The sequence below is a fragment of the Engraulis encrasicolus genome, chromosome 3 (genome assembly GCF_034702125.1).
Source record: "Engraulis encrasicolus isolate BLACKSEA-1 chromosome 3, IST_EnEncr_1.0, whole genome shotgun sequence".
Taxonomy (NCBI): Eukaryota; Metazoa; Chordata; class Actinopteri; order Clupeiformes; family Engraulidae; genus Engraulis; species Engraulis encrasicolus.
The window spans coordinates 42,157,426-42,183,489 of record NC_085859.1 but is presented as its reverse complement, the minus strand read 5'-3'; the positions used below and the strand labels follow the sequence as shown (position 1 = coordinate 42,183,489).

Sequence of the window (26,064 nt, the reverse complement as noted above, 5' to 3'; positions counted from 1 at the left end):
GGCAGTAAAACACCTGCGAATTATTCCATGTGTGATCGACTCGAAAAATGAAACCAAGCCGTGTTATCCCATTCATCCATGCGAACATCATTGAAAAGCATGGGCACCAAGGGCGAAACTTTGCTTTTGACTTTGGTGGGAACACAAAAGTGCTCCAAGACAAAGATTGCAGAAGTTTTTTTGCATTTTCAATCACAGGTTAATGTGACATGTCATGCAGATGTAGGGCACAGTCTATGAATATGGTCATTGACCCACGTCGATTTATAAGCACGAGCGGTGCTGTCCCCATAGCCTATTTGTTTCAAGCGTGTAGGCCTATGGCGCGCAATGCCGATTTAATGTCACGCTTTCAAAGACGATGATTATTGAGAACGGAGAACAAGACACGGAGTAGGTTAGAGGTAGGCCTAGGTGAAATTAATGTGGAGAGAGCACGGTCTATGAATATGGTCATTGATCCACGTTGATTTATAAGCACGAGCGGTGCTGTCTCCATAGCCTATTTGTTTAAAAAAAAATGTATGACGCGCAATGGCGATTAAATGTCACGCTTTCAAAGACGTTGATTATTGGGAGAATGGAGAACGAGACACGGAATAGGTTAGAGGTTGAAATTCATGTGGAGAGAGAGAGAGAGAGAGGGCAGCACCAACCCTTTGGATGTAGTGATGCACGCGCAACCGAAATTGAAAGAAAAGACAGGGAGGGAGGAGAGGCAAAATGGGAGGCGCGGGTATGATTATTTTAAATTTATTAATACACCGAATCGATCCGGCTTGTGGCCGAATCGATGCTGAATCGTCAATGCCCTGGATCGCGATCCTTTGCCGCATCGATTACTTTTGACGGCCCTAGTGTATATTTCATTCAGAAATTTGTTGTGTGATGTGCTTTTGTTAATGCATTATTTCTGACTGCAGTTCATGTTATATTTTGTTTTATTTCTCCATATAGTATCTGCTGTAGTCAGTGAGTTTACAAAGCCAGATAAGCATCTCACCACATTTGTAGTTCTCTCCTGACCATCGGGCGTCACTGTTGCGAGAAAAGGCTCACAGAGCTTGTATTTTTGGAAGTGTGCCCTATGCTGTTCATGAGAGGGATTGCATATTTTTCGTTGGCCTGGTAGACCTAGGCCTATTTCATCTGATTAACTACCAGGGCATGGTACGCTATGAATTGTGCTCTGAGACTCACGTTTTCTTCAAACTAGACTCTTAACGTAATTATTTACAACGCTACCAACACCATACCATGAAACAGGAATAGGCCAATAAAATAAATGTCTAGACTCTACGTTAGCTACTCCCTACATGTAGGGAGTGGTAAACAGACCTGTCTTTTGTATTGATAAAGACTTGCAATGTCTCTGCCTTTACATTAGATTCAAACACTAGTAGATTCAGTAGTTTTAAAAACAATTGACCAGATTTATAACGGATGCTCACAGAAAAAAGACAAGGTCAGCTTAAGGTTTGGTGTTTTATAAAAAGAGAACCTTGTGGTAAACGTGCTCCACGCAAAGTTTGACCCATGCGTACTACGTACCAAAAAAAGAGTAAAAGCTGAAAGCGCGGCCTCGTTAGGTAACTGGACGAACGTCCCAAAATTGGTTGGAAAAAAAACCAAAAGCTCACGTAGAAAATTCACGTGTCACAATATAGCCACTTTAAAGGGGTATGCCACTATTTTGGGGCAATGCTACACGGATCCATTGACTTTCACTAGCTTAGCGACATATTCCCTCTTTTAACTTGTCTTAAAGCAAGACAACGCTTAACATGAAAAATAAGACACTTAACCACCTTTAAACCCCAGCCAACGAATTAAAAAAAAAAAGATTTTGCCCTAAAATAGTGGCATACCCCTTTAACATTTGTTGATCCTATTCGCAACGAACAACGCGGTTGGGCTACATTACACTTGTTAATAGCCTACATTTTGTTAATAGGCCTACTCATCATGGCTCTCAGCATAGATCACCGAAGTGGGGTCCTTTTTCAGGGGGAGAAGTCCATGTTTGCATGCCTAATTGACATTTGTGTAGACATCACTTTGGTTTGTGGAGGTGTCTGTGATACTGTTAGAAAAGGTCTTTCCCTGCCCTTTCCAATGGTATGTAGCTAAATAGGCCTAATCGTTGGTGCGTTCCGCGGGGAATTAACATCAACATTTAAGCCAGTGCAGCTGTACCAGAAATATAAAAGTAATGGTCATTCGGCTAACAATATGCATTCCCTTTCTTTGTCATGTCATGTAGCCTACGGGTTTTCAGCAAAGAAGCGGAGGCGTGCATTTCTAAGACAGCAGTATAAGATTGTTATAGACTTTGGTCTGAAAAGTTAACCAAGAAACAGAAAACATGACTGGTTTCTTATGAAAAGCCGTACTTTTGTAACACAGCAAGTATATCCCAGACCTTACTGTAACATGGCTCTCTGTGTCATGCTCTCCCACTAAATAAACCCAAGAATCCTTGTCAAGAGTTTCTAAAACAAATGTACTGATCCAGTTGCTCACGTCTTAATACACCTTTTAAACAATCTGGAGTTGAGCGTACTTCCTCAAAAACATTTCCTGTGACGCCATGAAACTCTGCTCTAATGAGGCATTTCGGTACATGTCTCCATACAGAAGAGTGCTGTGATGTTTTAAAAATCTTTCTGCATCCTTTTAGGCTTTATAGCTAAAGACCCATTTGTGGATATTTCCAAGATAACTTTCAATGCCACTGAATGCATTGGGCATGGCTCCTATGGAGTAGTTTACAGAGGATCATACCAGGGAACTCCTGCTGCCGTGAAGATCATAACAACAGGACACAATCCAGCAGTGACAAATGAATTCCTAATACCCTGGTTAGAGCTTTTATGATTGACTTACTTTTTTGTTTACAGCAGTATATTTAAAAACAACTTTTACATTTAGGAAGTTTGTATATCAAGTTAGAGAGCAAGATGTTCATACAATGATGCAATAAATAGTGAAATAAGTTGGATAATTGTCAGTAGATGTCTGGTTGAAAGCTTTTACTGTTAAAAGTTATTACACTAATGCATCTTAACTTCAAAACGGCTTTCTTTGCCAGGCGTTTGTCTCATCCCAACATTGTGAGGATGATGGCTGTTGCCAAAAGTGAGACCCAGATCCTCATTGCTAATGAGTACATCCACGGTGCCAACTTGCAACAGGTTCTTCACACAGACACTCCTATTAAGGTACTTCACAATTACCAACGCTGTTTATTTATCTACACTAGTAAGAACTTTTAGAAATTGATTAAGTTTAGTAACAGTAATAATTTAAATTAATGGAGAACAGGCCCACCTCTGTAAAAAAAAAAAATGGCTTAATACTGTGAAATGTGCAAATATGAAGTGGCACATAAAACAAGGAAAAGGTTTGAAATGTCAGGTCAAATATCTACTTAATAAAATAACAAGTTACCTGCACACTTCTGCTGCTGGACCCAGTGATTGTATTTAAAGGGGCTCTAGGTAGGATTAAATGTTTAATTAATCACTGTCCCGAGTCAGCCGATGCTTATTTAAGTCATTAGTAGGTGAAGGATGACTCTCACGTGGCCATTTCCATGGTCTGCTTTTAGAAAACCCCAAATGCAGCTTTTGACAGAGCGGTCCGAACGAGTGTCGTGGGAAACACTTCTCATACGAAAAATCACTTTACATACCGTATTTAATTTGTATGAACTGCTGGCAGTCCGTGATGAAAAACATTCTCACAGCGAGTTTATTTAAACAGCATTTTTTCATGGCTGTGTAGATTTTGAGACAGGCATGCCACGGGCACCGCACAAACAACGTCATCCTACATTCTGCCCCTTTAATAGATAATGTTTGGAACCTTTGAGTCTTCAATCTCTCTCTCTTTTACGCACATACTGATAGTTGACAGGTAGCCTATGATGGTCAGCAGGGGGGAAATAGACATGTTTCAAGTTTGATTAGACTTGCATAGCCTACGAGAGTCATCGCTGTTCTTTTAATGATCCATGGCTGGTGTTTCCAGACGTGTGATGCGACATGTACCAATTCAGCGCGTAAATGCTTTGCAACTTTTTTGTCATTTATGAACGTGCCTTGTCGCATTGATACAGAAGAGTTAAGTGGTCAGAAAAGTGTCCTAAAAGTAGGACTACTTCATAGGTGTGCGTGTATAGGGAGTTAATCAACCATCCAGCGCATTCCATCCTGCCGTGGTATAATATGTAATATATAGTATATATATTAGGGGTGGGCATAGATTAATTTTTTTAATCTAGATTAATCTCACTGTAATTATGAAATTAATCTAGATTAATCTATATCAAAATGGCTCATTCAGAATAGGCACGCTAGCGAAATAATGACGAAAAAAACCTAGGGGGTTTCTTAAGATGGCGCATTAGACCAGAGCTCATCTCTTTTTTTCCAAAATGCATCTCATCATCAAAAAAATGGTTGATATTTGGTGATGAAAAAAAAAACACTGCAATATTTGAAAAGTGTTTCGAATATGTTAGGAAGCATTTACAGTCATAATATACTGACATTTCAAAATGAACAGTGCTATAAATTGTAGAGGCAAATACAGATAAAACTATCAAACATTTAGACTATTTAAACAAAATGACCTCAACAATTCAGCATTTCTAATGGGCAGAGAGAGAGAGAGAGAGAGAGAGAGAATCTGCCACTGACTGTTAAAAACGACAGCGGCTCCTTTAGAGAGGGAGGAGCTGCGCAGCAGGTACAGTAAAGTCAGAGCCAGGCTACTACATTTCTAGAGCTAGTTCTAGACCCTAAAGCACTGGCCCACATCGATTTGGCCTAAACCTGACAGTTGATCTCTGCGTTAGAATGCCAGTTACAACTCCAAATGAATTCAGTTTGCAAAAAAAAAAAAAAGTGAAGCGCGACAACCGCGAGGTTGGCTATATCAAGCGCAACAACCGCGAGGTGTTACCGTCTAACACAAACATTCAGCGAGAGTAGATATTGACAGTTTCAGTTTGTCAATCTTCAAAATGTAGGCTATATCACACGGAATGTTTTGCAATTATGGCACAGGCAAGATTTATGGAACAGAGGACTGTTGTTTGTGTTCCATGCAATGCGTGAGGAAATGTAGGCTATGTAGGGCTGGTACACAATAATGTATGCTTCACCTCAAACAATAACGTCTCCCTATCTACCACTTATGAAAAAGCACTAAAACAACACCTACCACGGCAGAGAGATTCATGTTTACAGCATGCATATTTAGTAGCTCTGCTGAGCAACAGGTGGAGAGGCGAAGCGACTGGAGGGCAGTCTGAAAGCGCCTGTCAATCGAACGCTATGGTGACGCGCATCTCCAAACCCCAAATCCATATTTTGAGAATAGATTAACGTGCGATATTTTCTTTGTCTCACATTATCGCAGCACGTTAACGCCGATAACGGCCCACCACTAATATATATACTACCGGTATATATAGTATATATTTTATAAGTAAAATATATAGCATAAGCACAGGTCTACCTACCAAAAATGGCCAACAGCAATGCAACGATGAGTGGAGGGCATGGTTGGCAGATGTGACTGATTTCCAGAAATTGTCCAAAAACCACCTGGAGGTATTGATTTCTATGGCCATAAAACCCCAGGAAAACCCGCCCTCTGTGGGAATACCTTACTATTTGTTGAAAATGCATTAGTACCAATGCAGAATTATACTTGGTCATTGGTATTCTGATAACAGCACATTGATAACAGGAGACACCCTTATGCATAGATAAATTATAATGTCTCTATGTCTTGATTAAATTATTCAGTATAAAGATTTATGTCTTTTCAGTTGCAGCAAGAGGATAAGCTGTTTGTGGCGCTAGATCTAGCCATGGCTGTTGAGTACATACACGGGAAACACATCATCCATCAAGACCTGAAGCCAGCAAATATAATGGTTGGTACACAAGACACTGAGATTACTTTTGAATTCTTAATTTATGTGCTTAGCCTTACATTTTGGAAACATTTAGGCCGTATCTGTTACCAAATATCTGTAAATACGGGTGTCCGTAGTTAAAACTATCTGCGTCCCAACTATCGCATTTATCATGTTTTCAGAATGTTCTTCCGTTAACGTTAAGTAATCTGGTGTTTTCAGATTTCTCCACTTCAGCGGTCATTTTCAAAAAGCTCAGTTTTCTGTGTTCGAATTCGCTGTGTTATTGTGGATGGGAGGTGTAAACAGATACATTATTATGCGTTTCCATATGTATCTGAATTGATGTGGACGGCCCTTAGATGAAGATGAAGGGGGCAAAGGGAGATGGGAGGCCCATAATTGGGTCCTCGTTACATTTTAATGTATTGGGTGGGGCCCCCTTTCAAATGATTTTGTCCTGGGCCCAGCCAAAAGTTGTCAGCGGCCCTGGTAGCTAGGTAAAGATAATAATAACCAGAAACAGATAATATGTAAGGGTTAACGTTCGGCGAGAAGGTCGCTACCGTGGAATAGCAGCACGACAGAGAGAATCTTTAGACCCCGACGCGGAGCGGAGGGGTCTTGTTCTCTCTGAAGTGCTGCTATTCCACAAAGCGACCGACTCGCCGAACGTTAACCCGCTTATTATATGGATATACTTAAATGATTCACACATGGCGGGGACATTTCTTTATTTAATGTTAAGTTTATTATAATTTTTCATGTCAAAAGATTGTTGCTGCGCAAAACAAAACAGTGCCGTTGTGGAACACCGCTAGGCAACAGGTAGCCTAGACAACAGGTGTTGTCTATCACAGCAGCCCCTGCGGAGTGATATGAAACATTCGCTTTAGCAGTGAAAAGTCTTGTTGCCATTGACAGCGGTCTGATATAGACCAACTCGTCCTTATCTCAAATATCAGACGTGCGAACGTTGGGGAGCCCCATTGAAATGAATGGAGCATTCGACCGATGACGTCACACCATATAATAAAGTATAATAATAGAGGGATAAACAAGATAAACCAATAAAATACCATATGAGATGAGATGAGATGAAAATAATCATTGTAATTTTTTCTAATTATAATAATGACAAAGAATATTTGAAAAATATGGGACAGGATAATAATGTTCGTAATGATAGTAAAACTAAAGATGATAATAGATACTGTAAATCAATTAAGTGCAACAAGAGAGTACAGTATAGGCTACTGGGCGGGCCAATGGGTGCCCACTGCTCTGACTGCTCTGTCATTTATCACGGTTGTCAGTATGCTCACTGCTCTTGTCTTCAACAACCGATTGGTTAAACATAGAGGCAGAGTGTTGGAACTAAATGTATCTATTTATGTACAGTGTTAACCCTTTGTAATGGTTTGGATTTCCGTGTGAATTGGGCATAAAATCTGATCTTCATCCATTTCAAAACGGTGCACAAATACATTCAACTTTAAGTAATACTGCATAAAATAATGTGTTTTCATATTTTTTATTGAACACAACATTCACTGTGAGAGGTGGAAAAAGTATGTGAACCTTTGGAGTTAATAACCCACCTTTGACATCAAACCTCAAACAAAAGTTTCCTGTAGTTCCTGCTCAGACCTACACGAGTCATGAAGAATTTTGGACGATTCCTCTTTACAAAACTGTTTCAGTTAAGAAACATTATTGGGATGTCCTGTGTGAATTGCTCTCTTTAGACCATGCCCCCGCATCTCAATCAGGTTGAGATGATGACTGTTTGATGCATTTCAGAACTTGTATTTCATTCTGTTTAAACAATTCTGATGTTGATTTGCTTTCACGCATTGGATTGTTGTGCTGTTGCATTACCAATCCTCTGTTGAGCTTTACTTGGTGGACAGGTGGTCTTACATTTTTCTGCAAAATGTCTTGAATGTAATAGGGATTATTTTGTCTGTTGACATCAGCAATGTGTCTAGGCCCTGGGGCAGCAAAGCATCCCCTAACCATGATGCCCCCATGTCCTGTTGTGTTTCTCTGCGTATAGTGTTTTGTGTTTCCTCTAGTCAACTCAAGTTTGGCTTCATTTGTACACAAACTATTTCGAAAACATGTCATATTTGTGCTGTGTATTAGTTACAGCAGAATGTGTTTATCCATTGTTTTAACTTAGATGAAGATCACAATACATTTATGGCCAATTCATTCAGAAATCCAAGTAATTCCAAAGGCTTCACACACTTTTTCTAGCCACTTTAGGTGAGAATCCAGAAGTTGACTAAAACTAGATTTAATCATTATTTTTTCTTTCCCAACATGAATCTCCGTGCATAATACTTAATCATAACATGCAATGCACATTGTGCTACTTATTTATAACTGTCTGAACTGTGTCATTGCCAGGTTGCTGCAGTGAATAAACAGGCCTACCTGACTGACTGGGGCTTGGCAAACCTGATGGAAACAGTGACCATGTCAACAGCTGGCAGTCCCATGGGGGCTTTCTGCGGTGCACTGGGGGGTACTCCACAGTACATGGCCCCAGAGTGCCTCGTCGAGTGTGACAAATGCAGCACCATGTCCGACATGTGGTCTCTTGGCATCACTCTTCTTGAGATGTTCACAGATACTACACCATGGTCATACAGCACAGGGCAAGAACTACGCAAGCTTCTGTACAATAAAAAAGATCCCCATGCCATGTCTAAACTACAGGCACCTCTTCATGACATAGTGACACCACTGCTACAGTATGATTCTGAGTCTCGTATGAAGGCCAAGAATCTGATTTTATTGTTAAAGAGAAAAGTTGATTTCACCAAAAGATATGGTAATGGATGGTAGGTAGATACAGTACTAGAGAAACAGCTGTGATAGGCACCCCTTTGGAAAACCGGTTATCTTTAGTGCATCTTTTGAAGCAGCATCTTAATTTTAACATCATGATGACGGGAAGAAGGGAAGGGAAAGATAAATATTCAGCTTGTGAAATCATTGTAATAGGTTTGACAGAAACGTTTATGTAGATTTAAAAAAAAAATAGGCATGTGGATATATTTGGGCACCCCAAATAAAATAGTCCATTTCTGTAAAGAAGAGCTTACTTTTGCCGATATACTGTAATGGCCTATGGATACTTGCTATAGAAACAAACAAGTCCCAACGGCCGGGTACATGGAATTCTTGCCAATTATTCTGTTAAAAACACCTCCAATTCAGTCAATTCATGTGTTGGCAGTCTGCTTCATCTGACCATGTTATGATTTCCCAAAATGCTTTTAGCATGTCCGGAAGTGATACAACTTATTTCTGATGAATACACAGGAAGGCCTTTTTATGTGCCACCTCATCCAATGAGCTTTGTTCTTGTAGTTCTATTGAGGTGTTTTGTAGCTTGCCTGTTTAACAAACCACATTTTTGTCTAGTCGTGATCCCCATAGGCCTAATAGTAAACTCAGAAATGTGTCCTAAAATATAGCTTAAAGTTTTATTGCATAAACATAATCTATTGGCCTCATGGATAGAATTTACCTTGGTCGCCCAAATTGCAATTTTGGATATTTATTCCTGACACTTTCCCAGTTGATTACTGATGTTAAGATGAAAAAAAGTCAGACAGGGGAACACTTGTCCACTTGTTGCTCAAAGCGTAGCACCTCCCCCCTCTTGTATGGTAACCATCTGGTCAGATAAAGTACATAAGACTGCGCATAAGACTGTGTTTCAGATGGACAGACAGACGGATAGACCGACCGACAAACGGACCTACCCTCTTATAGAGATGCTAGGACGCATCTAAAAATGTAGTATTCAAAGATCTGAAACTCCTATGCACAGCCAGGTTCCAGGTGCTGGTGAAGTGCAGTCATCAGTAATCCACAGCAAACAAGAAGGATCACTGCACACTGGTGGACCTGATTTTGCTGCTTTTTATTTAGTGTAGGTGAACAACGCATTACGTCTTGCGCTTCGTCAGGTTCAACCAGCGTGCTGTGATCTGTCTTGTTTACTGTGGGCATCTAAAAATGTTTTTTGATGTTTGAAGGTACACTGTGCAGGAAATGGCCAAAAAAGGTACTGTTGCTCATTGACACTGGGTTGCCAATGCCAAATTTGATCTTTTCATGAAATAATAATGAAGTAATAAACTAATATTTTCTAGTATGGCCCAAGTAAAGTCATTTTTGCAGCTAAAACGGCTACTTCTGGAAATTCAAAATGCCAGTCATAATGAATACTTACAATTTGATGATGGTGGTAAGTATTCACGTAAAGGTAACATTAGTGAATGGGTAGCATGAATTCTGGAAACAAACAACTACAACTCTTACACCTTTAAATATACATCACAATTATGCGCTACTTGGCATTCAAACAAAATTTTAGTTTTGGTATTGCCAGGTTTAAAAAAATTTTTGTATGGGTGAAAAGTGTAGGTCTACAGTGAAGTTAGTGAAAACCTTTTGAGGAATCTACTCAAAAGGTGGTTCAGCAGCCGTTTATTTTTGCAGTGCACTCACGATTTGAACAAAAGCAGAACTGAGAGCTTTTGCTGAGAGCTTTTTCCCTTTTTCCTCCACAGAGGACTGAGTTTGGTGACAAGGACTTTATGTAAACACCATACAAGTTTTGGTCTGGAATTCAGTCACATATCAACACATCTGTTGGAAAACAAATTTTGCTTCTGTAAAATTGACCTACAGTATGAAACTACAGCAGTTTACGATGAAATCTCATTGGGGTGCCCAATTATTTTCATACCACTGTATATTTCACAAGTGATGAGTAAATACAGCATTTCACTCACAACCATGTAGTGTTTTAAACTAGTATTTCTCAGTCCACTCATTTATGCATTTTCCGTCATTTTTTCGTGTCATATGTAATAATAGACATATTTTTTTGTGTTGTTGAGCTGGAATCATCAAAAGGTTCACACTCAACCTCCTCAGATTTGTTCGAAAAGTATCTGTGTGTGGTCGGTAATATGCCCAATATATCATATCCAAAATTTCAGTTAGGCTATCTATTGTGTGTACTTTTCTCCACAAAAAACTGACAATGTTGAGACTGAATGATATCCTGAACTAATGTATGTGCACCAGGTCTATACAATGTTCAGGGCCAAGAGTTTCAGACCATTCCACAAACTGCAACCTGCTGCATTGTGACAATGCATTGTGTGTTGTGAAATTATGGTTCAGCAAAGGGGTCCGTTGTCCCAGGCCCAGGGATAGAGGGGGCCCAGAATTGGGTCCTCATTACATTGTATATATGTTATACATAACGGTTAATTCTTTGTTGTACATTTTGGGCAATATTTTTTTTTTAATTTAAGATGGGTTTTATGTTTGTGCTACGACATTTACTATTTTTATTGATAATGTGATCGATGATTTGATTGTTATCATTGATGATTTTTGGGTCCTGGTGACTCACATTATGTTCGATAGGCGTCAAAACTTTTGTCTTGTGAAAATCTGCCCTGTCTGTGTTCATTAAAGGATCAATCTTTCTTTGATGCATTATATGAGTGACTTCTGAAGCCAAATGATTAATTGAAAGCCAGGTTATCAGCTGTTATTCCACACAGATAGATAGGCGACAACTCTTTTGGAGACGGCTGTAGTGTAATTACTACACTAGCACATGGCATTACATAGCTGTAACACTATTTACTCCATTGTACCTAATGAGCTAGATAGACTGTGTGGTTGCTGGAAAAACTCAGAAAACCTAATAAGGACCCACCAAAAACTTGATCCAACCAGTCCAGAGTTAGCTAATCCTAAAACTATTACACGGGTCTACTCTACGGGTTACTCAGATAAGTCACTTCTGTTGGATGGAAACAGTGTCTTTTTTACTTTTACCTTTGACACCTCTGCTTAGAAATCATTAGGACAGTCATGGCTTATTGGATATAAGGGGTTGCAGGTTCAAGTCCTGACCAACAGGACCAACCTTCAATTCACTCTTTACAACTTGTGCATTTTTAGGTAATTATTTTATTCCATCAATTATATACATGATGAACATTAGTCGATATGTTTGGTCTGGGTATTTCATTATGAGTGCAGTAAGATCACAACGACCAACATTCAATTCACTCTACACAATTTGTGCATTTAAAAAATAATAATTTAATTTGATCAATTATTGAAAATGACATTAATCCTTGTGATCAAGACCAAAAGTAACTAGCATCTGCCATCCCTATAACACAACAGAAAAACAACAAAATGTCACAATATTGTAATGGAATTGAAGGAGAATAAATCAAGTCAGTGTAATATCATCAGTGGTGTATGATCCAACTCAAGTGTGTATTTGACATTGTTTAGTAAAAAAAGCAGCACTCTCGGGTGTTATTATTGCAGTTTTAATCCACCGAGTTAGCATAACAGACAGACGTTTCGGCCAAAGCCTTCTTCATCGTAAAGGTAAAGACGCTGAAGAAGGCTTAGGCCGAAACGTCTGTCTGTCATGCTAACCCAGTAGATTAAAACTGCAAGAATTACACCCGAGAGTGCGGCTTTTTTACTAAACATGAACTTTGCTGTTTGCTCGCACCCGAAGACCTTGTAAGAAACAGTTGGGAGTTGAGCGCACTTTCTTTAAAAAAGAACATTAGACTTAACATTAGAATTACAACCATTAAAGAATCTCAATACAAACTGTCAAATACAGCAGGCCCATTACAGCAACCCCCACAGGCTACACTAATGCAGCAAATACTGAGTTTTGTGTGTGTGCGTGTGTGTGTGTGTGTGCCCTGAATGAACCACAGGAGTAGGGGCCTCACAACAGCTTCACTGATGATCCCTCATGTAAAAAAAACCCAGGGTAGAGAGTGTGTGTGAATGTGGAGTGGACTCTGTGCAAGAGGGTCATTGTGTCAGAGATGCTGTAAAAGGACAGATTACCTCCCCTGTGGTCCACATACACTCCTATTCTGGAACTGGCCACTAGAGGGAGACTAGTGTGTTTCTTCTTGTGCCAGAAACATGAAATGGAACTGGATAGGGACAGCATCCAGGACTGATCAGTCCATCCAAAAACACACTCATTACCCTCTCCTTTCCTGCTGATGCTTTTATATGACAGTGTTATGTTAACTCCCCCACTCCTCTCAACCTCCCAGTAGCAGCGTGTAGACACACCCTCTCTACACAGCACCTGGCCATACACATCAAATCTGTCTAGATGATCAGGATATGACTGGTCCTCAAGTCTCTTCTCCACCCTTCTGTTCCCTTCAGAAAGACGGAGTTTTGTGTTTGCTGTATTTGGATCCAGAGTGAAGTGGCAGGAATCTGATGGAAAAGAAGGCACAACAGAAATCCTTTTTTTTTTAAATTCTGTTAGCTGTGTGTGTGTGTGTGTGTGTGTGTGTGTGTGTGTGTGTGTGTGTGTGTGTGTGTGTGTGTTTGTGTGTGTGTTTGTGTTGGCGTGAGCAATCTTGGTTGTGTAGTTAAGACCCTTGATACGCTTGCCACGATCCTTAAATTAGCCTTAAATTGGTGTGCGACCGACTTCACAGACTTGCTTTAGAAGCAGTAGACCAACTCGCACAATACTGGCAGTATCATCCAGGGGTAGAGAGAGAGAGAGCAGTACTGCGATCTGGAAATTGGAAATAGACTGTAAGGAAAACAAAGGAAAAAGAAGGATTGCCCGGATGAGGAGACGATACTGCTACATTTCGTACATTTGCACGTTTCTTTATCGAAGTGCAGCGGGGAAGTATGATCGCACAAATGTTTGTAATTTCTGACAAGTTCAATGAGACGCTCTTGAAAAGTTTCCGCTATCGTCGTTTTCACCTGAAACACTCAGGTGGCATTGTGCAGTCTTTCTTACCCCCAGCGATTTTGACAAGATTGCACCGAACGCACAGGTCTGTGTGAAGTATCTAAAGTGAGCAAAATTGACCTGATATACACATAGCTCGTACATGAAACGTGCCCACGCATGCATATTCTGCAGCAAGCGTATAGAAGCCCTTGTGTATTTGTGTGTGTGCGTGGAGGGTTCATTCATATGCTGTGTGTGTGTGTGCGTGTGTTTGTGTGTGTGTACGCGAGTGCAGAGTGTGTATGTCATAGAGTGTAGTAAAGGCTATAGAAGTGTGTGAAGAAAACAGAAAACTGCTCTGTGGTCCACATACTGGAGAGGAACTGGCTCCAGGATGAAGCAACAGGGTGAGTGTGTGTGGGGTGGGCAATGAGTATGCAAAGGATTGTTACCTCCGCCAAGGAGGTAATGTTTTCGGTCGCGTTGGTTTGTCTGTTTGTTTGTTTGTCTGTCAGCAGAATAACTCCAAAACTAATCAACGGATTTGAACAAAATTTTGTGGAGTGATAATGACCCAAGGAACAAGTTATTTTAATTCTGGTGGTGATCCGGATCACGATCCGGAACCAGGACTTTCTAAAAGATTCTGTCAGCAGGATCACTCAAAAACGAATCAACGGATTTGGACGAAACTTTGTGGAGTGATAATGACCCAAGGAACAAGTTATTTTAATTCTGGTGGTGATCCGGATCACGATCCGGAACCAGGACTTTCTAAAAGATTCTTCACCATTGCTGGCCTATAAATCTAGACGCCCCTAGTGACCACAAATTGAATTGCGGACAAGGCGAATCTTGATATTCCAGTTTCCAACTCCACAAGGCAGAGAGACTTAAAGTAAAAATAGGGTGTAATATAGTCAAATATTCTATCAAACAGCTTCCTTGGCAGAGGAGTGCACTCTCAGAGTGCATTATAGTTGTGTACCGTATGTGTTTGTTGTGTATGTGTTCGTTGTGTACTGGGCAACATGTACAGTATGTGAGTGTGAGTGAAAAAACGAAAGGAGGAGTATGAGCTGCGCTCGTGTCCAGTGGCGGCAAATACATTCAGCAAACATCAATGTATGACCTCACCAATGCACTTTTAGAGGAATGGTTAAAAGTCCAATAAACCCACTCCTCAAACTTGTGGACAGCCTTCCAAGAAGAGTTGAGGCTGTAATACCCATATGTTCATGTGCAAGTGAAGGCAGGTTAGCAAATACTTTTGACAATGTAATATACAGTATGTGTGTGTGTGTGTGTGTGTGTGTGTGTGTGTGTGTGTGTGTGTGTGTGTGTGTGTGTGTGTGTGTGTGTGTGTGTGTGTGTGTGTGTGATTATGTGAAGTGCAGAGTTGAGTGGCAAGAGGGGCAGACAATGCAATCAGTTGAAATGCAATCAGTCTTTGAATTTAGTGACTCAATAGCCAGATGAGCAAAAGTTTACCTTTGTAATTAAAAGATAGCAAAAACAGTAAATAAAGCAGTAAAGAAACAAAGGTCAGGAAGGAAAGCCACAGACGTAGTGGAGCCGATGTCAGGCCCAGGTGTGGGGGATATTACACAAGCTCCACCAGCCCCCCTGAAACCTGTTTGGTGCCCCGTAAATCCTGTTTTGCCCTGGCAGTGATTGGTGGAACGTTGAGTGGCCTATTGAGAACAAAGTACAACTGCTTAAATAGTTTCAAACTGTTTCAGAGTATTGTCTAGTACCGTTAATTCCTGTTTGTGGTGTCCATAGTCTTTTTTGTCTGTCTTTGTGAGCATTGCTATTCTGGCAGTCACTGTCCGTGCAGTGAAAAGGTGGATTGGTTGAAATGGATGAAGTGAATGGAGATACACTGCAGCCACTGTCTCTGAAGGAGTACCACGTCTCAGAGGAATATGGCTTTGCTCTGCCTGACCCATTGGTAAGTGGAAAATGCTTCTCAAGGGATTTATATTTTTCTAAAATCTACATCATATCAGCAACTACATTATTTTTTATGAAGCTTTATGAATGAGACATCTGTCAGTCTTTTTTTGTCATTCTGTGGGGAAGGGGGAGGGGTGCATGTTATTGCTTATAAACCTGAGGAGCCACATGTTTCCAGTTGTTGTAGCCAGTGCTGTGATAGCAGACAGGCCCGTTGGCACCAAGCCCAGGGCAACAGAAGTGACAGGGGAGTAGCAGTGCTACTCCTATTCTAGGGGTGTGTTCAAAATATCGGTATCAGGATACAGTGTCGCGGGCCTCTTCACGATACACATATCAATACGGAGGCTCAGTAACACAATATTTCATATGCATCAAAAAATTAGTGAATCAAGTTGCTGAAACGGCATCTGACAGTTGCTCCTTGCTATGCAGTAGGCCAACAGCTTTGTGAGGAGCCCTATCTCACGCCTTTCGTAAAGTATTCACTTTAATTTTCGTGGTGCATTCACGTTATTGTCCGTTTTTCGTGGTTGGGCAACGAAACGCTGCCTATTCATTTGAATTGCCCCACTGCTGCTATGGTTATCCAAGCGTCTGCAGGGGCGGGGAGGGGGTGCTGACAGAACACTGCTGACTACTCGGGACTCACTAATTCGACGCCCTTTCGGTACTTACGCCTTATGTCATACGACCCTAAACCTAAACCTAACCCTAACCCTAACCTTAACCCTAAACCTAAACCTAAACCTAAACCTAAACCTAACCCTAACCTTAACCCTACTTAACCCTAAACCTAACCCTAACCCTAACCTTAACCCTAACCTTAACCCTAAACCTAACCCTAACCCTAAATTGCTTGTTTGAAATGTTTGATTACCATGTGACGGTACCGAAAGGGCGTCAAACTAGTGGGTCGCTAGGCAGCAGTCGGGCAATTCAAATGAATAGGCAGCGGAAGCGTTGTCCAACCACGAAAAACGGGCAATAACGTGAATGCACCACGTAGTTTGTAGTTATTTGCCCCATATTTTCGTGAAAACTTCACGAAAGGCGTGAGCTACGGTTCTTGTGAGGGCTATTACTACAGTGTAACTGTTGCTCTACAAACAACAAAGTAACTTTTGATCATTCGTAGGTTTTCTTAAAAAGAATTGAGTGCAAACTTCCCGCTTCCTGCAATCGCGTCAGATCAAACGGGGATGGTCAGGACCAGGCTAACCTCTCATAGGGTCTTCTGTTGTAACGTGTACAGTGTCTCGAATGTTCTATTTACCTCCGCCAAGGAGGTTATGTGATCGCCTGGGTTTGTGTGTTGTCTGTGTTTGTTCGTTCGTTCGCTCTCTGCTATTTCACTGCCTGCCACAAGGTGCGCACGGTGAGCACTGAGCACCGGCGTGCCTGCGCCTTTCTCAGCAACAATAAGGAAGAGGGAGAGACTCTCCTTTGCCGCGCCAGCTCCAACATGAAGTGCATTTCACCTAAAAAGTTGTTCATCCGCATGCAGCCTTCATTCGCAGGCAGGAAACAATCCTGTCAAATTAATTACCACCGCTACCAAAAATAGCCTATGGATTTTGTGATTGTGTTGGCCCGTAGCCTATGTTATCATTGCTGTTGCGAGATGGACAGTGACCACCCCCGCAGATCGTTTAGGATCACAATGCTGTCGAATTAATTAGGCTACCGTTGCCAGAATGATTTATGACTGTACGTTCACAATGCTGGTAAAATTCATTACATCCCCTTCGCTACATTTAAAGTAGTTAACCCCAAGTTGTTTGCGAGATGGACAGGGATCAGAAAGCCCGACAGCATGCATAATGGCCGAGCACCGGCGAATATTCCAATCGGGTGTGCCTGCGCCAAACCAATAAGGAAAAGGACTGTCTCCTTTGACGCCAGCGCCAAAACCAGTGCTATCAACCTAAAAAGTTGCTCATCAGCAGGCACCCTTTTGGCTACACCGTCACAAATAGTCCTGTGAAATGAATTACCGTTGCCTAAACTATGTGTGAAGTGTAAGTGCTGCTGCGAGATGGACAGTGACCGCCGCAGATCATTTTGGTTGACAATGATTGATTAAATTAATTAAGTAGTTCTACCATCGCCAAAAAATACGGAATTTGTGGCTGTGTAAGTTTACAATGCTAGTCAAATGAATTACACTTCACTCAATTTAACCCCAGTTACGAGATGGAACACAAAGCCCGACAGCATTGCCCGTAGACTGATTAACAACGGTGACTTAGCACTAAGGCCAACCAGTAGCCCATGAGAATGATGCATACCATCGTAGGCAAAAAATAGGCCTAACCAGATACGGTTGTCTGTGGTTGTTTCAGTTTTGTTGGTCAAAATCATTACATTCCCTTCACTAATCACTATACACTTATATTAGGGTGTGATCACAAGTTTTCAAAGCAGGTTGATTTTTTATCTTGTAGCCTAAGCACAAGGCTGGATTAGGCTGATACAATTGGTCTTAGTCTTTAAAGTGTGATATGAAATAGCTGTGACATTTTAAATGGTAATAAGGGCATGCTGTCAATCATCAAAACTGTTTATAACAATGTGACCAGCAACTTCTGACCTTCAATAAGTGCATTTATAGGACAGTGCATAGTAAGTTCACAATATAGCATGTAGCACTTTGCCAATACCACAATCACAGGTGAACTAAACAGACCACAGTTAATCAAGGACATGGTAATTATATAAAAAAAGACATATCATTTCAATACAACTTGACTGTTTAATTTACTGAACACACTAATGGTGTGTATAAACCTGCATAAATGACACCACATCTTGACACAAATATCCAACTGTATGTGTCTAAAAACAAATTTAACTTCCTTGGCGGAGGTCTGCACACTCTGGGTGCATTTCTAGTTTGTTCATGCGCTGTCTTTCGAAACAATTAAGTGATTTATTTTCACATATTGTCATTTCATTTTATGTATTTTATTATAGCATGACGCCATTCTGAAGGTATTTCAGATTGATTTGGAGACAAAGATTCATTGATCATTAGGAAATAATGTTCCATATGGTTTACTAACAAAACTGTTTTCTTCTCCAAGGAAGTCTTGCCTCCATATTATCAACCTTGGATGGAAATAGCCAGAAATGTGACTGAGCTCATCTATTCACATTCCCTACGGGACCATGTGCATGAGGTGGGTATGGCCAGGCCTATGCTACTCTCTATCCCAAAATGTATCTTTCTTCATCTTCTATTCCTCAGTTTTAGTAAAATAGCCTATGCTAGTTTATGTTGGAAACCACAGTACATTTGTAGAAATCCCTTTGAGAACCACTACATTGGACCATAGCTGAATCTTATATTCGTTCGTTCGTTCGTTCGTTTATTTGATTAGGACAAGGCACATTAACCAATACATCAGCTAAAAAACATTGATATAAATATGCCAGAGTTATCATAGTTGCTAAATGTCATCACTTACCTCCCTTCCCATCACCCCCTAGATGCCGGAGCTGGAGACGGAGCTGCTGCTGGACCACAGGGAGCTGCGCCTGGCCCACCTCGCCCTCAGCATCATCACCATGGGATACGTCTGGCAGGAGGGGGACAACCAGATAGTCAAGGTGCGCTACAATACACAAGCAGGCAGGCAGGCAGACAGGCAGACAGGCAGACAGGCAGACAGACTGACAATGAACATGTTTGCTTTGTACCAGGAATGGATGGATTGGATATATGATAGGTAGGCAGAGAGACAGACAGGTAGGCTTGTATAGCACATTGGAAGGAGTTAGACAGCAACTTTTTATGAAGGTGGACCATCAATGCCTTGTTCCAGGCACTGGTGGATGGATGGATAGATAGATGGATGCATGGATGGATGGATGAACAGACATAGACTACACCGCATTCCACATTACTACGCAAATGACATTTTTCACTGTTTCCCCAAATAATCAATACAAATGACAGTCGTCATAATTTTCAAGTCATCAGCCATTAGAGTACAATTAAAAAGTTTTTGAATGAACCTTCCAATGATATTGATTAATATCCAAGATATATTTTTTTAAATAATAAAAAACTTAAAATGCTCTGTTCCACATTATTACGCAAAATAGTTTTGTAGTGTTGTAATCCAAATTTCTTTCTTTTTCCCATTTACATCAAAACAGTTAGAATTTGGTACCTTCTAAATTGCATTTCAATGTTCAATACTTGGCTGTAAGCTCTTTGTCTTAGTAACTGGAATGCTGTGTTTAACATTGAAGTCAATGGCAGGGCATTGCATGGGAGTTATGGAAGCCCAGATATCCTTGATGCTTTGCTCTCAGCTGTTTTTGTTTGTTTGGTCTGGTGACCCACACTTCACTCTTCAATATACCCGTAGATTTCCATGCCACGTTTAGGTGCTTTGGGGGTGATGACATTCTAACTCACCAGATATAACATCCCATTCATTTTCAAAGGGGGGGGGGGGGGGGGGTGGATTTGTTCTTCTTGAGTATCCCTAGTATTGCACCATTTCGATGGGTAGGCGTCGTGGGCAGTAAACATAAAAGAGCCAAAGGAGTTATTGTCCATGATAGAAGTTAGATATCCCTCAGTCCAATAAAGAATAAAAATGCAAATGGCAAGTACAGTAGTTCACAGAAGCAATTCCAGGGGGTGAAAAAGTTCATTAAGAATAATAAATGCATGCAAGCTATATAAAACATCTTGTGTGCTGCAGGTGTTGCCTCGGAACCTAGCAGTGCCGTACTGGTCCGTATCACAGAAGCTGGGTCTCCCTCCCATCCTGACCCATGCAGATGCCACCCTAGCCAACTGGAAGAGAAAGGACCCCCATGGGTGAGAACACGAACGCATGCACGCACGTATGCACACACACACACAGACACACACACACACACACACACACACGCACGCACACACACACACACACACACACACACACACACAGATTTAGCAGTTGCAACACATATGCCCACCTATGCTCGTGATCCTAGTGTTCTTGTATCCTTTGACTTTGTCCATCCAACTTCATTCTACACACTCTCTCCCCTCCCCATACACAATGTACAGTAAACATGTACTAGACATGTACTATCAGCTCTTTTACTACATTCCTGTCTATACATGCGGTGACAATAAAATGTCCTCATAATCTTGTATACTTTAACCTGGCCCAGTCAACTGATTTGTGTACCCCTATTTGCCCCTCCACACAGTTTAGAAATGCACACTCAGAACTTTCACTGCATGTCTGTCTACACACCTACAAAGTATTATTACCACACTCACCACATGTCTGTTTATGCAGATGCCTATAAAATATCCTCATAATCTTGTACACTGTAACCTGGGCTAGCAAACTGAATTGTGCACGCTACTCCCAGCACATGTTCACTTGCATGTCTGGTTATGCATGTGACAGTAAAATATCCTTGTAATCTTGTATCCATTAACCTGGTCTAGCCAACTGAATTGCTCACGCTTTCCATCCTCCTCCTCATGCACAGTTTTACTGTAGACTGACAATCAGCAATTTCATGTCTGTCTGTCTATGGGTGGTTGACATTTAAGGGCGTAACACAATTAAAAAAAAAGTTATTTTTATATATTATATATTTATATATATAATTCCTGAAAAAAAATATGGAAACAAATAGAAAAAATAGAAGAAAAAAATAAAGCACTCAGTGGTCTGTGGAATTTCACTAATTTTTGCCATTTTTGGGAAAATGTGTCCTGCATCAACACATTGCATAGGCATGTCACACCGCAGGAAAATGAAGTCACACCACAGGAAATTCACTGCATTATGGCCATTTTAATCATTTTGTATACATGACTGACATCTGAGCTCATGCTAACTTGATAATGATATTGTGTTTAATAGTAATATGTTTTCATTAATAAAAAAAAACTTTTTTTTCCTTTTATAAGAGCAGTCACACCACAGGACACCATAAAATGAACCTAAGCATTGCGTGACAGAAACATTGCAATATGAAGACATATTAAGAGGTTAATAGTCACCTTAAACTTCCACAGCACTCTCCAATAACTGAGGTACTGACTGGTTAGGAGTCTTTAAGACCCTTGTAGTTGGCCTTGCAGCTGCCCGTTCACAAACATTGACATACATGTCACCCCACAGGACGCAATTTGTGTTACGAAATTGAACTTGTTAATATTACTGTCTTGAGTTTTTTTCACATTCACATATCTTAATATGAAGTTAATATTTATGCAATCATGCCAAATGCTTCATACATTATTCAAAATGTTGTTGGTTAATTTATATATATATAGGCCTATATATATTATATATATTCCAGGTTTCATTAAGGTCACAGTCACACCAGGATATTTGACATATAAACCTTTACATAAATCTTAACAAAAATGTTTCTTCTCATCTAAGACTAATATGAAACATAATGTACCATATCTTCCACATCATTTGTTTTTTAAAGGAAAAATAAAAAATGTGTAGGTTTTTAACCAATGTTACAAAAAACAAGGGGTCACGTCAACCACCCCTATGCATATGATATAACATAATATGATAAATGGGACACACTTGTAATCTTGTGTCGTTTAACCTAGACCAGCCAATTGCATTGTACTGTTCATGGGTCAAAGACGTTTTTTTTGATGGGGGTTTAATCGTGAGGTGGCGCAATTCATTAGTAATTGGTGGTTGGTATAATGCAATGAATATGCTTCTTATATTGTCCAATAAAAACAAACAAGCAAAAAAATTCACTCAATAGTGGCACTGGCTGTCGTTGCAACGCCCTGACGTGTGCCAATGCTGAAACGTCACTGACCCACAGGGGCGTAGCACCAAATTTGGGGCCCTAGGAACAACTTCTTTCATGGGCCCCCCTACTCACAACCCCCCAAACAACAACCCCCCCCCGCGCGAACCCGCGACTGATATTGTCATCCTCCTTGCCTTCCTCAGAAAACCCCTCTAGGCCTATGCTTTCCTTCCCTTCACTTGTATCATCCTCATTTTCAATCATATGATAACCTATCACAGAACAGACATAATGTCCTTATTTTTCACATCACCAGTTGTGAAAAGTCTGCTATCATATTTATAGAGATGACTTTTTATCACTTCATCACCATGGTGTGAGGGGGAGGAGAGAGACTGGTAAATCTCTCTTCACAATGCATTTAGAACTAGCCTAATATTTCGTGCAATAAGGAGACATGTCGAGACATTGATATAGGCCTAGAACTGAACTTTCTTCAATATGCATCCCTGAACAGAAACACACGCGCTCGCGCACACATTCATTCACTTGCACTGGCCCGCTGCACGCACCCGCACGTCATTTGTCCGTTAGTTGTTTTTTGGGAGAGCAAGTAATAGAGAATCAGCTGTGATTTACTGGCAGAAGCTTACTATGGAATGTCGCTTAAAATAGGCTGGAACAAAAGTATCGCTGTTTGGATTTGATGCCGTTATTCTCAACCTTCTAAAGTCAGGGCACCCCGAACCTAGTCACATAGAAATCATTATTTATTAGGCTACTGCATAGGCTATAGTTTCAGATTTAAATTGGCCAGTAACTATTTCACAGTAGCCTACCTTAAATAGGGTAATTGTCATGAGCACTCAATGCATAGGCTACCTGCTCAGCACGGAGGTAGGTAGGCTACTTTGCCTATCTTTTGTCTTGCGCTTTGCGCAGATTAGAATGGCGTCAGCAGCATTCAAAACGCAGGCTGGTGCCCCGTCAAAATCTCGTCATTAATTTACCACACTTCAGCTACAACGGACGTTGTCAGATGGCCAGGGAAAGTAACCAGAGATTTCCTATTGAGAGTGTTGAGACCGCAAAATGAAAGCAGAATGACGGTTCAGGACTGACAGCTCGCACCGCCACCTTGACATTGGCAACTGATGAACGTGACGTTGATTAATATCGTTACGAGGACATAATCAATCTGCAAATGTGATGCACCCGATTGAGAAACTGCTTTTCCTCAACATTAGGATATTAGGCTAGCTAAAATAGGCTCACCTTCTCTCAAGTTCGCACAATTTGCATCTGCTGTGACAGGGGGCATCTTCACGTTTGTGACATTTTCTTGATTCATTTTACAAATTAGCTTTGCTATTTGGATATTTGAACCAACATCGACCCTATGTTGGTCTTGTGACTTGTTATGAATATATCAAAGACAAATATGGGTTCAATAGACTATCACAATTATAGCCAAAAAATGATATCTTTTTTTTAATCTGCCTCCGGCTATCACAGTAGGCCACACGGAATGGGAATGAGATAACCAGTTAGCCTACTGTAGGCGGTAATTTTGACATTTGGGCTCACCTTTCTTGCAAGAAATCAGCAGCAGTTGCTTCGTCTGGTTTCCCCTGTCTCTCTTGCCTTTCTATTCTTTTTGTGAAAGCCTGGTGTTTTAGACATCTTTCATTGCTAACCGGCTGCTGCGTTTAATGCCTATAATGAAGTGAGTGAGTGTTGATTACGCATATTGTGCAATCAAAAGTCCGCGAGAGGGCGGACTAAACCAATGCGTACTGATTATGGGGGTGTTTGATATATATTGTAGCCTATTTGCAGGCTAGGATATCCAATTTAACAGATGTATTTCCAGAGAACATTGGAATTACATAAATTACCAACATGTATTGACATTATTGTAAAAATAATGTTTAAAAAAGCAAAACAAGAAGAACATTTTCCATAGGGCCCCCCGGTGGGCCCCCCAGGTGGGCTGGGCCCTGAGAATGAGTAGGGGTTTTCCCCCCCTGTTCCACGCCGCTGCTGACCCACATAGTGTACATGAATCCTCCATTCTAATATATTCATACTAATATACTCATATTCTAATATTATGCCCAGTATGTCTATACAGTACATGAGACAATAAAATATAGCAGTAGTCTTGCATTCTCGTACCCGTTCAGCAAAGGTGTTGGCACTGTGCTCACGGAGTAACCCTTCTAACCGAACAGAACATTTTCTAAAACTTCTATCCCCCTTTTTTTTGGACGTATTCTAAAAAACTGTTCTAACCCACAAAACCATAACCGATAAATCATAACGATTTACCTGTACCACACGACTGCTAATGCAACCAATGATGAATCTGATGATAGAACAGTCCATTTCCGGTTTTACGGTAATACACAAGACTGCTTGCAATACTGTATGATGAACTGTTTGATTAAAATAGAGTAGATATATTAAACATATTATTGTTCCAAGTAAATAAATGTAAATAGACTAGATCAGCTGATTTGTGACCCAGTTAATACTTCAACACCTAAGTTAGTCAGGTCTTCTTCCTGAATGGCCTTTATTAAAAACCCTTTAGTACTCAGTTACACTAAATGCCTTACAAATATGCTTCTGGGGATGGTTTTGTGGCAGTGTAAGCAGAGGAACATAATCTGTGTGAATTTCAATAATTCATTTGAAGCTTATCTCTCTCTCTCTCTCTCTCTCTCTCTCTCTCTCTCTCTCTCTCTCTCTCTCTCTCTCTCTCTCTCTCTCTCTCTCTCTCTCTCTCCCATGTTCCTGATGGGTGGCCTACACCAGTGAAATCAATATGGAGTAAGTAATCTCTCTCATGTCCTCTTTCAGCATTTCTAACAAGTGTGATAAAGCAACACTTTCACTGTTTGTTCTGTTTCATTCACGCTTTCGAATAATGCTTCCATTATTGTCTTTGTAAGTTATCAACTTCTACCAGTGAAAGGCGCTTGTGAATTCATTCATTTGTTCATTCGTTCATTTCAATTCATTGAATTCCATTCAATTCAATTCAATTCAATTCAATTCAATTCCTTGGTTGACGTGGTCTCAGTTCGGTTGACTTATGTGTACTGACAAGTTACACTTGTGATTAGATGTAATCACTTAGAGAGGTCTCTAGACGACCGGGAGTGATAAAAAGGAAGAGGGACACCCTAAAGCCTACTAGGACCAGAAAGATCAGCCAGTTCTTTTTGTTATACACTCACAATATGAACAAAAACAGAACTGAGAACTGAGAACTGAGAACTTTAGCTGTAGGTTTGATTTTTGGTCCACTTAAAGAGGACTGAGTTTGGTTCACTTAAAGGGGACCAGGTGTGAAAACCCTAGACCAGGGGTTCCCAACCTTTTCCAAGACAAGGGCCTCCATTTACTGGTAGATTCCAGCCAAGGCCCGCTTGGGCCGTGCCAGGCTATTTTTTCTGTGCACCTAGGTTCACAACTCGATGAAATTGGTGCATTCCTAAACCTATTTAAGTACTGCAGACAGCATAATACATAAACATTGTAAAGAAGAAAATGATTCCACTGGGATTATTAAGATTATTTTTTATTTATTTTG

At 40.6% G+C, this 26,064-nt stretch overlaps 1 protein-coding gene across 1 annotated transcript in view; it reads left to right on the top strand.

The window, feature by feature from the left end:
* Positions 1 to 15,571: 15,571 nt before the first annotated feature.
* Positions 15,572 to 26,064, top strand: part of LOC134446152 (indoleamine 2,3-dioxygenase 2-like) — a 23,682-nt gene continuing 13,189 nt past the window's right edge. The window contains exons 1-5 of the mRNA XM_063195452.1: positions 15,572 to 15,696; positions 18,788 to 18,883; positions 19,194 to 19,313; positions 20,423 to 20,541; positions 25,284 to 25,298. Of these exons, the coding sequence (XP_063051522.1) occupies positions 15,604 to 15,696; positions 18,788 to 18,883; positions 19,194 to 19,313; positions 20,423 to 20,541; positions 25,284 to 25,298 (443 nt within the window). The 5' untranslated portion in view covers positions 15,572 to 15,603. The remainder of the gene's footprint in view (positions 15,697 to 18,787; positions 18,884 to 19,193; positions 19,314 to 20,422; positions 20,542 to 25,283; positions 25,299 to 26,064) is intronic.